Source organism: Myxine glutinosa, chromosome 5 (assembly GCF_964187855.1).
Source record: "Myxine glutinosa chromosome 5, kmMyxGlut1.1, whole genome shotgun sequence".
Taxonomy (NCBI): domain Eukaryota; kingdom Metazoa; phylum Chordata; class Myxini; order Myxiniformes; family Myxinidae; genus Myxine; species Myxine glutinosa.
The window spans coordinates 55,259,963-55,274,917 of NC_136265.1; the positions used below are offsets into that span (position 1 = coordinate 55,259,963).

The 14,955-nt window shown below is 41.6% G+C and overlaps 1 protein-coding gene across 1 annotated transcript in view; it reads right to left on the reverse strand.

Moving 5' to 3' along the window:
- Window positions 1-8,514: 8,514 nt before the first annotated feature.
- The window catches only part of LOC137428603 (uncharacterized), a 58,195-nt gene continuing 51,754 nt past the window's right edge, over window positions 8,515-14,955 (reverse strand). Inside the window, exon 3 of the mRNA XM_078777294.1 lies at window positions 8,515-11,183. Within this exon, the coding sequence (XP_078633420.1) occupies window positions 8,792-11,183 (2,392 nt within the window). The 3' untranslated portion in view covers window positions 8,515-8,791. The remainder of the gene's footprint in view (window positions 11,184-14,955) is intronic.

Here is a 14,955-nt window from a genome sequence, read left to right on the forward strand (position 1 = left end):
AAACCCCCATTCCGAGTCTCCAAAAATATAACCATCTTTCCAAGTCCCCAAGGTAGAACCACAATTTTCAGAAATATTGGGGGTTTCCGTGATAAGTCTCACATAGTATAACTGCGGACCATCAGGGAAAACTTCCCTTTCCCAATTTTTTAGGGTTTCTATAATGTGTCTCACATAGTATAACTGCGGACCATCAGGGAGAACTCTCCTTGCCCAATTTTTTAGGGTTTCTATGATGTGTCTCACATAGTATAACTGCGGACCATCAGGGAGAATTCCCATTTCACAATTTTTTAGGGTTTCTATGATGTGTCTCACATAGTATAACTGCGGACCATCAGGGAGAACTCCCCTTTCCCAATTTTCAGAAATTTGTGGGTCTCCAATGTATGACTTGTATTCTGGCTGATCAAGGTAGAACTTGTTCAGTGGGTTTTGTTTTGATAACTCACAACAAGTATCATCATGGTAAAACTCTTTTTCAGGATTTTGTGGATCTCCAAGGTATAACTCTTTGGCTGGGTCATCAAGGTAGAACTCGTTCTGGGGGTCTTGGTTGTTCAAAATGTCTTCAAACAAAAAAATAACTTCATCCCAAGTTGTGTTAAAAGCAGAATTTTCATTTCGTATCTCAGATACAATTTCCTGTGAAAGAAAATAACAATGTATTAATTTAATACAATATTTTTATTTGTATAAATCAAGCTCTATGAATATTAAAATAAACTTTGTTAACTCTTACACGAGTCTCATCTAAAAAAAAAAAAAATTAAAATAAATAATTAAATTAATAATTAATTAAATAAATAAATAAATAAATAAACAAACAAACTTACCTCCATTGATAAGAGGTTCGAGTCCAGTTCATCAATCTGAAGGTTGAGTTCTACACAGGTAGTAGGACTCCAAGGAATAGCAAAGTTATCCCATTCCATTTCGGCATAGTAGTCCATTCTCAAGTGAAGCAGAAAGCGTGTTTGAAAAAGCCTGTGTGGTCGGTGCCTTTTATAAGGACTGGGTGTGTCATTTCCTGTGGAAATTCCCTGGGCGGGTCTTAACTGGAAATGATGTGATGGGAATTCCCTGAAAATGATGTAATGTATTACCTGGAAATGATACAATGCTAAAGAGTTTATAAAGTGGGTGGGGCTTAGCAAAAGTGGGTGGCGCTTAGCAAAAGGGGGCGGGGCGTAGCAAAAAAGTGGGCGAGGCTTATCAAAAGTGGGCGGGACTTAACAAAAGGGGCGGGGCTTACCAAAAAGTGGACGGAGCTTAACAAAAGGTGGACAGAGCCTACCAAAAAGTGTGTGGCACTGGAGGCGCTCAAACAAGAACATTGAGGGAGGTTTACCATTTTATCTTAGCTCAGTTAAAATATCTTAATAAAGAACCAAACTCAAACATATTTTTTGTTAATATATTAGATGGTGAAGAGAGTGGCAAGAGAATTAAATTATTTCCCACGCATAAACAAATATTTGTAGGGTCGTTGTTTGAGTGGGCCAAAGATGATTCACCAGATGATATTAAGAGTAAAAGGTTAAAAGGTCCATAAGGTCAGAAGGATCACAGGTTCACACAGAAGGACCATTGTTTAAGTGGTCTAATGAATAAGGATAACATGTCAAAAGGTTAGAAGGTTCGTAAAGAACAGGGTGAGAGAAATAGAGGTGTTTAGGGGCAATGAGGGAGGGGAAAAATTAACATGTAAGTCAATGGGAAAATGAGAGTGTCCCAGAAGCAACATATATACACTACTGGGGTTTCAATAAGTGGTGGCTGTACACATGAGATTCATCAAATTAAGCTTTGGAGTTTAAATAAAGTCACTGGTTAACAGAAGGGGAATGGATAGTAAACAATTCTTAGATGCTAGGTAAATTAAGTGGGATATTAAGAAGACTCATAAGAGCTATTATTCTTCCTTGCAGCAGTTGAAAAAAAAAAAAAAAAAAACACCTTTAGAGGCCATTTTTCCCCGCAAGCGGGGGTTGGCCTTTTTCGGGAACTGTGGTTGTTGTTGTTTTTCGGTCCCCTTTTTGAAGCAATGTTTTACGGCCGGATGCCCTTCCTGACGCTAACCCTTTTTGCCGCCTTTAACGACAAGCAGGGAATTACCAGTGAACTGGTACTCAAGCAATTGAACTGCAGCAGTTGAAAGACAGATCCAAAACAATGAATCTATAAATGAATGTGATAGGGATAATATCCTCAATTTGTATTAATTATTTAATTGTGGGTAAAGGAATTAATTTATCGTAGTGGATTGTTAACAGCCTGAAATGTCCTGAGAGTGTGCATCCATATACAGACTTGGCATTTAATATGGAATATTTTTCTTGTGGGGGTGAACTTACTTTTCAAGATGTCTTAGAACCAAAAGTTCATTGGAATTATGTTGAAATTATTCTAGATTTTGTTAATGTGACATTTAAAAGAAACAAAAACCACATTTGACATTTCGAAGCAAATAAATTGATCTTTGAAAGTGATGTAAACTGATATCGAACTCAATTCACGGACAGTACTGTGTTAAACTTCTATACGTTTTCCAAAAGTATCTCTTTATTTTGCACATTAGCCAAAAGAAATTTCAACAAAAACAAAAGTTAAATCATGACTGGGATTACGGATAGTAAAATTACAGTTCAGTACTTTGTGTAACCCCCACGAGCATTCAGGAGAACACCTACACGTCGATGCATGCCGTTCACGTGATTTGCCAAGGTTTGGACAGGAATCGCTTGCCATGCAGTGACAATAGCCTGCTGCAATTCACGCACAGAGGTCGGCTGCTGGTCCAAGTTGTCGATTTGACGCGTTAATTCTGCCCACAAGTTCTCTATCGGATTCATATCCGGGGACATGGCAGGCCACTCCATATGATCTACACCACGGTCAGCAAGAAAGTGTTGGATCATGTGAGCATGACGAGGCCGTGCATTGTCATCTTGGAAGACAAGGTTTCCTCAAAAGGCTGCACGAACAAATGGAAGCAATGTTTCTTCCAGAATGACCCTGTACATGAACTGGTTCAGGTTTCCATTCAGAACAACCAGGTCAGTTTTGCCCCTGCATGAAAAGCAGCCCAAACGGTCACCTCAACACCTCCAGCTTGGACTTTTGGCACTATACAATCTTCGTTGTGGGCTTCATGCACTTGTCTGCACACTCCGACACGGCCATCTTGACGATGGACCAGAAATCTAGACTCGTCACTGAAGGTCACGTGATTCCAGTGTCCTGGCTGCCATTGGCGGTGCTCTCTGGCCCACTGCAATCGGCTCTGGCTGTGTTGTCAGGTCACACGTGGCTTTCTCAGGGGATGCCTGGCACGATAGCCTGCTTGAACCAGTCGTTGGTTGACTAGCCTTCTGGACACAGGCACATTTGTCAGTTGCTGCCACTCAGCCCTAAGCCGATTAGCTGACTTGGTATGGCCATTGCAGACTAACCGGTGCAGCTGGCGATCATCTCTCCTTGTGGTTCTGCGTGGACGTCCTGGCCTCGGTATTGGAGTAGGGACACCCCTCTGAGCATTTCGTTTTAGGATCTTTGACACCTGACCTTGAGTGATGCCATACTGCCGATCAATAGCACGCTGTTTCATGCCAGAATTTCGTAAAGCCACCACTCCATGACAAACAGCATTGTCAAGTTGACGGACCATCTCCAGAGGAAGCGGAAATAACTTTTGTAGACGTGCAGCAGTTGTTTCCCACTAATACAGAACACAACAACCCTTATATACCCGATTGTGAAGCCAATCATCAAATTTACCTGGCCGTACATTTGTTCACGCCACCTGTGATATAATCCTGATATTGACTTCTTGCTGCGACAGACAATCAGTGACATGGTTCTTTCAACAAATAAGTCACCGAAGGGTAAAAGAAACTCACCAGATTGATATACTGAGTTCAGAAAGTAAACCCAAGTCAAGAAAAAAAAAAATTCCATATTAAATGCCAAGTCTGTAATTAGAAATCCCAGATTTAAAAAAATTTGGTAGAGGTCTTATGTGGAAGAATACTTGCTTGGTAGATAAAAACGGTACTGCATTTTGGCAGCCACTTTTGCAGCCATTTAGGCCACACAAATTGGGAGAAACTGTAATTGAATATGTAATTTACAGATGAGTATTTGCGAAATAAAAAGGGAATTTATTGAGATGGGAGACATTTTTCGAAGGTTTATTAAAGTGTTACAATATGACATTTGGCAAGGAAAACTATTGGATAAAAAGAATTAGATCTGTTTATAAAATGAATTTGTTGCCCCTTTGAAGTTAATTCTTCGAATTGTTGTTTCACTAGCATTTTGAGTTCAAATTGGAAATAGTTTGGTAGAGCCTTGGTTAAAACCTTTGGTTGCAGTGTTTTTGAACAAATTGATAAACCATTGGAGGTTGATGAAAATAGAAACAAATATGGACCCAAAATAGAAAGACTTTTTATGATGACATGAATGTGGAGCTAAAAAGATTGAATTAAGTAATGTTGTAAATGAGTACAGTAGAGTTAAGATAATGGCATAACGAAAATGTTATGAATTGTGTCAGTTTTACAAGATCAGTGAACTCATATCACCACAAGTTACACTGTTGAAAAAAAAAAAAGTGGGGAGCAACTATGATAATAATACATTATGCATAGTTTGTTTGTTTGCAAAATTTGTTGGGAATTAGATATTCCTGTTTATGATTTTAATCATATACACTCATTATTAATGCATTTATTTTCTTTGAGTAGTGTTAAAATAACTGCATGAGTTTAATTTTTCAAACTATATTGATCTGAAAGCAATTTGAAATGCTATTCTTAGTTTAATAAAAAAAATATATATATACCTGATTTGAATATTATTCGTGTGAAGCATATAAATGAATATAACTTTTTTGAATGTTTAAAGGAAAACAACAAATTGTTGAATGTGAAACTGTTATAAGAAATACATGATTAGTTAAAATATGGTGATTTCATGTTAAGATGTACCCTATCTGATTCAGTGTGTGTGGAAAGCAGATTTAGATGTGGCTGAGTAAAGGATAAGACCAGATCACATCTCAAATGGAGTGATAACGGAATTGGGAAGAAGTTCGAGAAAGAAAATTTGTGGCTAAAAATGAAGTTAATCTTGGCATACACCCTCCTTCTCAAAGAATGACGAAGACATTCTCCTTTGTAAAATTGGGGATGGATGCTTACCTTCACCAAGGAAAATTTATGTGACCATTTGCCTGGATCACACTAACATATGGAAGAAAGGCGATCGCTTACTTTTGTTCGAATGCCTCGAACATTCATCACGTCAGCAATTGCGGGACGACGACATCTTGCCTGCGACTTCTACTGGATGCGGTGACGTGTGTCATTACTCCGCCAACATCCGGGGAGCCAGCGTGGAGCTGTAAGTGGACGGCTGTGCTTTTCCTCCACAACAGCTGTGCACGATTCTGCTGGTTGCTCCTGGTATGGACCATGGACAACTTGAACATCATGGTCCTAACATCGTTGTGGATGCATCTGGCATCTCTGTTCCACATCTTGCTGGTCAACCAATATCACATCAATACTTGCTGCCCACTCATGAGTGAGGACGCAAGTCGACTACAACTGGATGAAGGCCTTGTTCAAATCTACTATGGCTCACAGCAAGAGGGGCAAGGATGCTACATGCAGAGCAGGGTCAGTCGATGACTCCGCTCAGCTATCACAACAGCGGAACCCTACATGAAATAGTGTAGGTGTTATGAAGACATCAGAAGAAAATGTTTCATACTTGAATTTCAAACACAAGTGATCAGCCTCTTCTTTTCAAACACAAAGTCAACATTTGTTTTGAAGCAAAACGTATTGCCAAATGTTGCAGATGTTTTATTATTTTTTTAAATGATGAATTGAAAAATGTTGTGTCTTGGTAAAGGTGAAGTGTTGTTTGCAGAGATATTTGTGATGCAAATGAAATGAACTGCATTATCAATATGGAAAGAGTCAACAAACAAAGAAATGTTTTGTGATCAGATTCTTCCAGGATGACGGTGTATGCCTTAGGGAATTGGGTTACCAAATTTGTGGTTTGAGTATTTGTGTTGATGTTTAGATTAATGGTTAATATAAACATAAATTAAAAAAATTAGGGATTATGGAAGAATTGTAAAGGATATGGAAAGGCAAGTTTTGGCCCATTGTTAAATTAGTATTTACAAACCAGAATGTGCTTTCAAGGCTCGGCAGCGTGAGCAAGGCCTTGGGAGTGGAACAGAAGCGATAAGGGGACATCTGTAAATAGTTTTTTTTACCCTTAAGTGGAGAGCCCCAGCGCTGAGTGTTGACTCAAGCCCAGGGTGAATGCATTAATCAAGTAGTGAGATTGTGCAGGTCAGAGTAGGTTGACATATAGGGGATAAGACCATGGTTTCTTCTCCTTTGCCTGCGATAGTATCTTATGTAAAGCTTTTAGTGACTGTAGAATAGAAACCAGATGGGCTTTTGGTGCCAAGAAGACGGAGTTGGCCAAGTTCTGTGTTGACCTCTACATTCCAATCCCACGACATCAAAGTAACAGAGGTCTACGAAAGGAGAATGCTCCGAGAGAAGAGAGGAGAGCAGGACGAGAGAGGAGAGAAGAAAAGGAAGAAGTCTTCAACCAAGCGACGCGTCATATCTTGGTTATATTTTGTGTAACAAGTTCTCTTTGCAATTCGGAATAAATCTTGACTTGAATAGACGAGCCTGAGTTCTTTGAGTCTGAGTCTCGTCTTGAGAAATTTCTTTTTAGGGTTCAGTTAAAAGTTCCCTAACACAGCCATAAAGATATCATGAAAATTGAATGCAGAAGTGAAGAGTGTGGATAGAAGATGGATGGATGAACTGAGGGAGGAGATTGGTGTGCAGTTGAGCTTGACGGAGAGATTGATGAAAAGCCGGCTGAAGTGGGCTGGACACTTGGTGTGGATGGAGAAAGAGAGAATGGCAAAAGAGAGCGGGTATGTCAAGGGAGTAAAGTAGGAGGAATGAAGAGATAGGCTGGTTGAGATGGGAGGATTGTGTGAGGAGGGATATCAAAGAGGTTGGGGTGGTTGGAGAGTGGAGAGAGATGGTTGAGGGGAGGAAGTGGCGGAGTATTGTGGTCGAGGCAGCTTGGTTGGACCTCATCCCTTATATTGGGAAGAGAAGGAGGAGGAAAAGAAAAAGAGAGGAATATAATTGGTTTTGGGTCGTTTAATGTCACAAATCTTTCGGATCCTTATTTACAAATGCATATCTTTCACATACTTTTCATTCATATCACATATATTTCAGTGTTCATTTTAAGCTGTGAAGCCATTTCAATATTTGCCGATGTCCTTCCTTCCATCCGTCCATCAAAATAAAGAAGACGAACTTTTCTAACCCACTGTGTTTAATTCCAAATGGTTCTAAAGGGTAATTCTAGATGGTTCTGAAGGGTAATTCTAGAGGGTTATAAAGGGTAAAAGTGTAATAACCCTGCGCTCGCGAAGGAAAAAGCAGGGTTAGGCGATCGGTTGCGTACATGTAGTGTGCATGTCTGCATTTTTAGAATTCATTTTCTCGGCAACCATTGGTCCAATTGACACAATATTTTACCATATGGGCGCTTCCGCCTGTAGAATGTTTTATTCACAATTATTACGTCATCGGTCACGTGGTACCGACGCCATCTTGGAAAAACGTAACAACTCTATATCTGCTAAACTGCTCAATGGAAACAATTGAAACATGGTTCACTGTCAAGTACTCCCCATGGTGAATAAGATACATGATGTCATGGGTGCCTTCTTTATGATGTCATAATTCGACAAGTATAATGCTTCATCCGATCAGTTTGAATTTTGTTTTTTTCTGCAACTGTTGGTCCGACAGACATAATGTTCACCATAGAAGCACTTCCTCTTGTAGAACATTTAAATGATAATTATGATGTCATAGGTCATGTGGAATAGGGGCCATCTTGGGGAAAAAAACGTTGCACATCCATGTCTCCGAAACCGCTCCATGGAAAAATTTGAAACGTCGCTCATTGTAAAGAACTCCACATGGGGAATAAGTGGTGTTAACAATGATGTCATTAGTGCCTTAATTATGAAGTAATAATTCGACAGGGACAATGCTTAGTCTGATCAGTTTGAAATTTATTGAGTGTGGCCTACGTAAAAATTATATAAGAGAATGTAAATTTATAATTCGAAAAGGTATTCCCAAAAGGCAATTCTAATGGGTAATTCCAAAGGGCAATTCCAAAGGGAAATTCTAAAGGGCAATTCTAAAGGGCAATTCTGAAGGGCAATTCTAAAGGATAATCTTAAAGGGTGAATCTAATGGGTTCTAAACAGTAATCCTAAAGGGTAATTCTAAAAGGTAATTCCAAAGGGCAATTATAAAGTGTTATAAATTTGCATGGATTGCACACAAAACGCGAAACTGCATGCTTGTTTCGATTTTTTATTTCACATATCAATGTTTATTGTCACGTACATATCTTGAGGTTTTGGGTCATTTATCGACACCTTTATTGTCAAATATGGAGTGGGGTTGTGATTTGGACAGGTGGTGATGGGGTCGAAGGCATACAGTGTGAGAGGGGATTGATGCCTTAGTGCTGGGAGGGGAAGGATTAGGATATGGGGTTTATGAAGAAGTGGGCACGGGGAGAGGCAAGGGGGATCTTTCACCTCATCTCCTCTATTTTGAGGGCAAAAGCCTATTCCAGTCGTTGCGGCTCATTTTAATTTTTTTGTCAGCCTCCTCTTCTTCCTCTGCTGTTTGTCCTAATCTTTTTCTTCGTTATTATTTACTGTTCTCACTCTTGGTGTCCTGTGTGAATGTTTCTGATGTCGAAGCAAACATGATGGAGTTGTATAAGCCTTGCTGCATAAAGAACACTGATAGGGCTTTTCTCCTGTGTGAACCGTTTTATGTAGATGCAAGTATGATGAAGTAGTAAAAGCCTTGCTGCATAAAGAACACTGATAGGGCTTTTCTCCTGTGTGAACCGTTTGATGTCGACGCAAACATGATGGAGTCTTAAAAGCTTTGCTGCATAAAGAACACTGATAGGGCTTTTCTCCTGTGTGAACCGTTTGATGTAGAAGCAAACATGATGGAGTCTTAAAAGCCTTGCTGCATAAAGAACACTGATAGGGCTTTTTTCCTGTGTGAATCGTTTGATGTCGACGCAAATTTGATGGAGTCTTAAAAGCCTTGCTGCATAAAGAACACTGATAGGGCTTTTCTCCTGTGTGAACCGTTTGATGCAGACGCAAACTTGATGGATGAATAAAAGCCTTGCTGCATAAAGAACACTGATAGGGCTTTTCTCCTGTGTGAATTGTTTGATGACGACGCAAGTATGATGGATGCATAAAAGCCTTGCTGCATAAAGAACACTGAAAGGGCTTTTCTCCTGTGTGATGTTTTTGATGCTCATGCAAGTATGATGAAGTTGCAAAAGCCTTGCTGCATAAAGAACACTGATAGGGCTTTTCTCCTGTGTGAATCGTTTGATGACGACGCAAAGCTGATCGATGAATAAAAGCCTTGCTGCATAAAGAACACTGATAAGGTTTTTCACCTGTGTGAATCGTTTGATGTTGACGCAAACATGATGGAGTCTTAAAAGCCTTGCTGCATAAAGAACACTGATAGGGCTTTTCTTCTGTGTGAATCGTTTGGTGACTATGCAAGTATGATGAAGTAGTAAAAGCCCTGCTGCATAAAGCACACTGATGGGGCTTTTCTCCTGTGTGAATCGTTTGATGACGACGCAAACGTGATGGAGTCTTAAAAGCCTTGCTGCATAAAGAACACTGATAGGGGTTTTCTTCTGTGTGAATCGTTTGATGACTATGCAAGTATGATGAAGTAGTAAAAGCCTTGCTGCATAAAGAACACTGATAGGGGTTTTCTCCTGTGTGAATCGTTTGATGGCGACGCAAGTATGATGAAGTAGTAAAAGCCTTGCTGCATAAAGAACACTGATAGGGGTTTTCTCCTGTGTGAATTGTTTGATGTCGACGCAAAAGTGATGAAGTAGCAAAAGCCTTGCTGCATAAAGAACACTGATAGGGCTTTTCTCCTGTGTGAATCATTTGATGTCGACGCAAAAGTGATGAAGTAGTAAAAGCCTTGCTGCATAAAGAACACTGATAGGGCTTTTCTCCTGTGTGAATCGTTTGATGTCGACGCAAAAGTGATGGAGTAATAAAAGCCTTGCTGCATAAAGAACACTGATAGGGCTTTTCTCCTGTGTGAATCGTTTGATGTAGACGCAAGTATGATGAAGTAGTAAAAGCCTTGCTGCATAAAGAACACTGATAGGGCTTTTCTCCTGTGTGAATCATTTGATGTCGACGCAAATGTGATGGAGTAATAAAAGCCTTGCTGCATAAAGAACACTGATAGGGCTTTTCTCCTGTGTGAATCGATTGATGTTGACGCAAATGTGATGGATGTATAAAAGCCTTGCTGCATAAAGAACACTGATGGGGCTTTTCTCCTGTGTGATGTTTTTGATGTTTACGCAAGATTGATGAATTAACAAAAACCTTACAACACACTGAACACTGATAGGGTTTCTCTCCTGTGTGACGTTTTTTATGTTGACAGAAAGATGACGAATCTGCAAATGCCTTACTGCAAAACGAACACTTGTACGGCTTCTCTCCTGTGTGACGTTTTTTATGTTGACGGAAATATGACGAATCTGCAAATGCCTTACTGCAAAACGAACACTTGTACGGCTTCCCTCCGGTGTGACGTCTTTCATGTTGACGGAAATATGACGAAACTGCAAATGCCTTGCTGCAAAACGAACACTTGTACGGCTTCTCTCCTGTGTGACGTTTTTCATGTTGACGCAAATATGACGAACCAGCAAATGCCTTGCTGCAAAACGAACACTTGTACGGCTTCTCTCCTGTGTGACGATTTTTATGTTGACGCAAATATGACGAATCAGCAAAAGCCTTGCTGCAAAACGAACACTTGTAAGGCTTCTCTCCAGTGTGACGTCGTTGATGTTTACGCAAATTTGACAAATCAGCAAATGCCTTGCTGCAAAATGAACACTTGTACGGCTTCTCTCCTGTGTGTACTCTTTGATGTTGACGCAAATCTGAAAAACGAGCAAATGCTTTGCTGCACACAGAACACTTGTATGGTCTCTCACTTCCTCGGATATTCTTGAGGGGCTCTGTACAACGCTTACATCTGTGTGTGAAAGACACACTGCCAGGTTCGTCAGTTTCTTGACAAACACTCCGAGTCATGGGCCGATTGAAGGCTTCCGTGACAAACCACTGGGAACATTTGGAACAAGAAACCAGTTTCCTTTGTTTACCTGTAAGGACAAGTCACAAAAATCATCATTACTTCACACCAACTTTACAAAATTGACATATATTTCACTCAAATTACATTGAAGATTGGCCCCAAATATGCTCAATTCGATTGAACAGTAAAGATTCAAAAATAGAGGAATTGCGCATCTCCCCAAATGAGTCAGACATTTACTTATCACACACAAATGATCTTATCAGAGGTTGCTCCATCATTCTGGACAGTGAATAGCAATCAGGGGCTTGCCCCCACCATGTATTAATGACTAGCAGAAGTACCCGGCATTGCCGGGCGGGGGAGGGGAGAGGAGGGGTAAGGGGAGGGGAGGGGAACAGGGGGGAGGGGAGGAGAGGGGGGATGGGGAGAGGGAGGGGGGAGGGGGAGGGGAGGGAGGAGGGCAGAAAGGAAGGGGTAGGGGGGAAAGGGAGGAGCATGGGGGAAAGGGAGGGGGAGGGGAGGGTGGAGGGGGATGGGGAAGGGGTAGGGCGGAAAGGAAGGGGTAGGGGGGGAAAGGGAGGGGCATGGGGGAAAGGGAGGGGGAGGGGAGGGGAGGGAGAGGGGAGGGGAGGGGGAGGAGGGAAGGGGAGGGGCGGGATATAGATGGTTACTGGCAATTGATCACATCCAGAAATGATGTAATCCACACAATTTATGTACTTTACATAACGTTAATAGGAATCCATGGCTGTGTAGATGGGAATACAGTTTGTTTGAAATAAATCACAAATATCAGATGAAAGTGAAAAAAAACCTATGTGGTATGAATGGCAATGTTTCTCGCTGAAATGTGAAAAAACTGAATTACGTGCGAACGCATAACTGTGAGATTATGGCGGCAAAGTTGGAACATCACGTGATCCTAGCAGAAGTACCCGGCATTGCCGGGTGGGGGAGGGGAGACCCGTACATTCCCAACCCGTACATTCGCCCTCTCGACTAAAGCTCGTATTCGATTCGTATTCGAAATCGAAAGGGGAAAGGGGAATTCCTTCGTATTCGAATTCGTAAACACGAAATATGAATTAAAATTTAATTCATATCGCACAAAATCGACACAAAACACGGTCGCATAAAGGTGAAAAAACGCAATGGCTTTTCGCCCTGAATTACGTGCAAACGTGTGACGGGATGGAACATCACGTGATCGCTCTGAGCGAATCAGCGAGCTGCTCGCACTGGCTGAGATTAGCGGGTACTTCGCTGCAATGCGCTGAGGTAAATATGAATAAAAAATATGGATCTCGTCAAATATGGTCTCAGCCATGTTCGTCCCAGGCTCAATGGCCATGTCTATGCCAAATATCAAGCACGTGAGCCTCTCCGTTTCGGAGTCTATCGGTAACATCACACACACACACACACACACACACACACACACACACACACACGCAAACTGTGTTTTATATATAGATTGTAGCATCAGTTTCTCCTTGCTTCCTATGGTGGTTAACATACTTTGATGAACATTCTGTGGAATCCATCCATTGTTCTACGCATCCGCCAACACAGAATGACTTTCATAACTTTTCCATCTGCAATATCTAGAAAAGAGACGAAGGACAAAGGGGTACCAGCCCACTCGGTGAAACAATACTCTGCATTTCTCTGAAAAGTGTTCATTGGCAATATGAAGAAGAACCAAGGAATGGTGAGGCCTGTTGGCGAATGCCGTGTACATGCTCCTATTTGCCATCTCTCGTGGATATGTCATTCGGGATGGTGGGACTCTTTAAAATGTTAATTTACGAAATAAATACACGAGTTGGCTGGTTTATCTATTAAGAGAGGTACTCTGAGTATATAGGCAATACTTTTCCAGGTGTCAAAACCTTGCTTTTTGCTGTCTTTTAACTTTGTTTTAGGTGGGAATTGTGGAGATTTACGAATGCGCGGCATTGACGAAGCTCTACCCTCTTCATATTTTGTTTTTTTACAAGAGCATTGTGAATGACGATGAGTTTGATCCGAATAGTTTTACAGATTTATTCCTCATCTGACACACACGTTTACCCTGAACATACAACAACAACATGCATTTTAAAGGCCATTTTCCCTGCTAGAGCGGGGGTTAGCCTTGCGGTCCCCATGACAATCTTCTCCATTTTCCCCTATTTTCTGCATCTCTCCTTGTTAACCCCCTTGCCCGCATTTCTTCTTCCACCATCTTCAGCCAAGTCTTTCTCGGTCTTCCCCGTCCTCTGCTTCCTTCTACATTCATTTCCATCACTCTTCTCAACCAGTCACTTTCATCCTTCCTCAACACATGACCAAACCATCTCAACCTGTTCCTCTTCACAGCATCAATCACAGGCTCTATTCCCATCATCTTTCGCAATTCATCATTTGTCTTCCTCTCTCTCAACGATACTCCGCACATCCGTCGAACCATTCGCATTTCCACCCTTTTCAACCTTCATTGCTGCTCTACGTTCATTACCCATGTCTCGCTCCCATAAATCATAACACTTCTCACACATGCAGCATACACCTTTCCCTTCAGCTTCAACGACACTCCCCTCACCATCAACACGCCACTCAGTTCCCGAAACTTCTCCCATGCACATCTCACTCGAGCAACCGTTGCCGAGTCTGATCCACCTTCTCCATTCAGCATGTCTCCGAGGTAGCAAAATGTTTTCACACCTTCCAGCTTCACGCCGTCTCCAAGATCCAACTCAACATTTCCTCCATCTGCAGCTCCCTCTGTGCACACCTTACACTTGAATGTAGCTGCCACACTGGTTAATGACCCTCTCAGACCACTACATTTTTGATGAACCCACTCAGCACACATTGTACATTGAATGGAGTTCACTCCGTCAGGGGCTTTACCCTGAACATCTCAAACAAATATAGTGATGCTTCAATGTGCAAAGAGGAATCCGATATTAAGGAGCTGGGTCATTTTAACATGGCCTAAAGTCACCATGTGGCCTTAAAAGACAAGTCCAACAGCATTTGACTCCATCTACATCTCGCTGTCTGATAATATGGACCAACTTCCATCTACTCATCCCAACTCTCTCTTCCTCATATGTGGTGATTTCAATTGTCACCATGCCATATGATTGGGTGTGGGTACCTCTCTCACCAGCCATGGCTCCTCAGCAAAGGACTTCTGCGACTCATTGGGACTGACACAATCTGTCAATTTCCTGACCCGGATCTCAGTCAATGGAGCATCTTCTCTTCTGGACTTGGTTATGACTAACTTCCCTGAAAATGTCTGCTGCTCTTCTTCTGCTCCAAACGGCTCACCTGATCATGTGCTTGTTAAAGTGGACATCTCTCTGACCATTCTTAGGGAGCCTGCTCAGCGTCGACGAGTCTGGCATTTCACTCAGGCCAACTGGCACGGTCTTCAAGCAGCCATCAATCATCTGGACTGGTCTCCCATCTCTACCACCTCTGACATCAACTCATCCTGGGAATTCTTCCAAAGTAAATTGCTCTCTCTCATGCACAGATTTATCCCATCTCGTCTTCAGTTGTCATACCCTTCCTCCCGTCCATGGTACACGGATTCTTGTGGTGAGGCTGTTGCCCAGAAACAACTTGCCTTCGTCTCCTGGAAAGCAAATCCAACGGAAGGAAA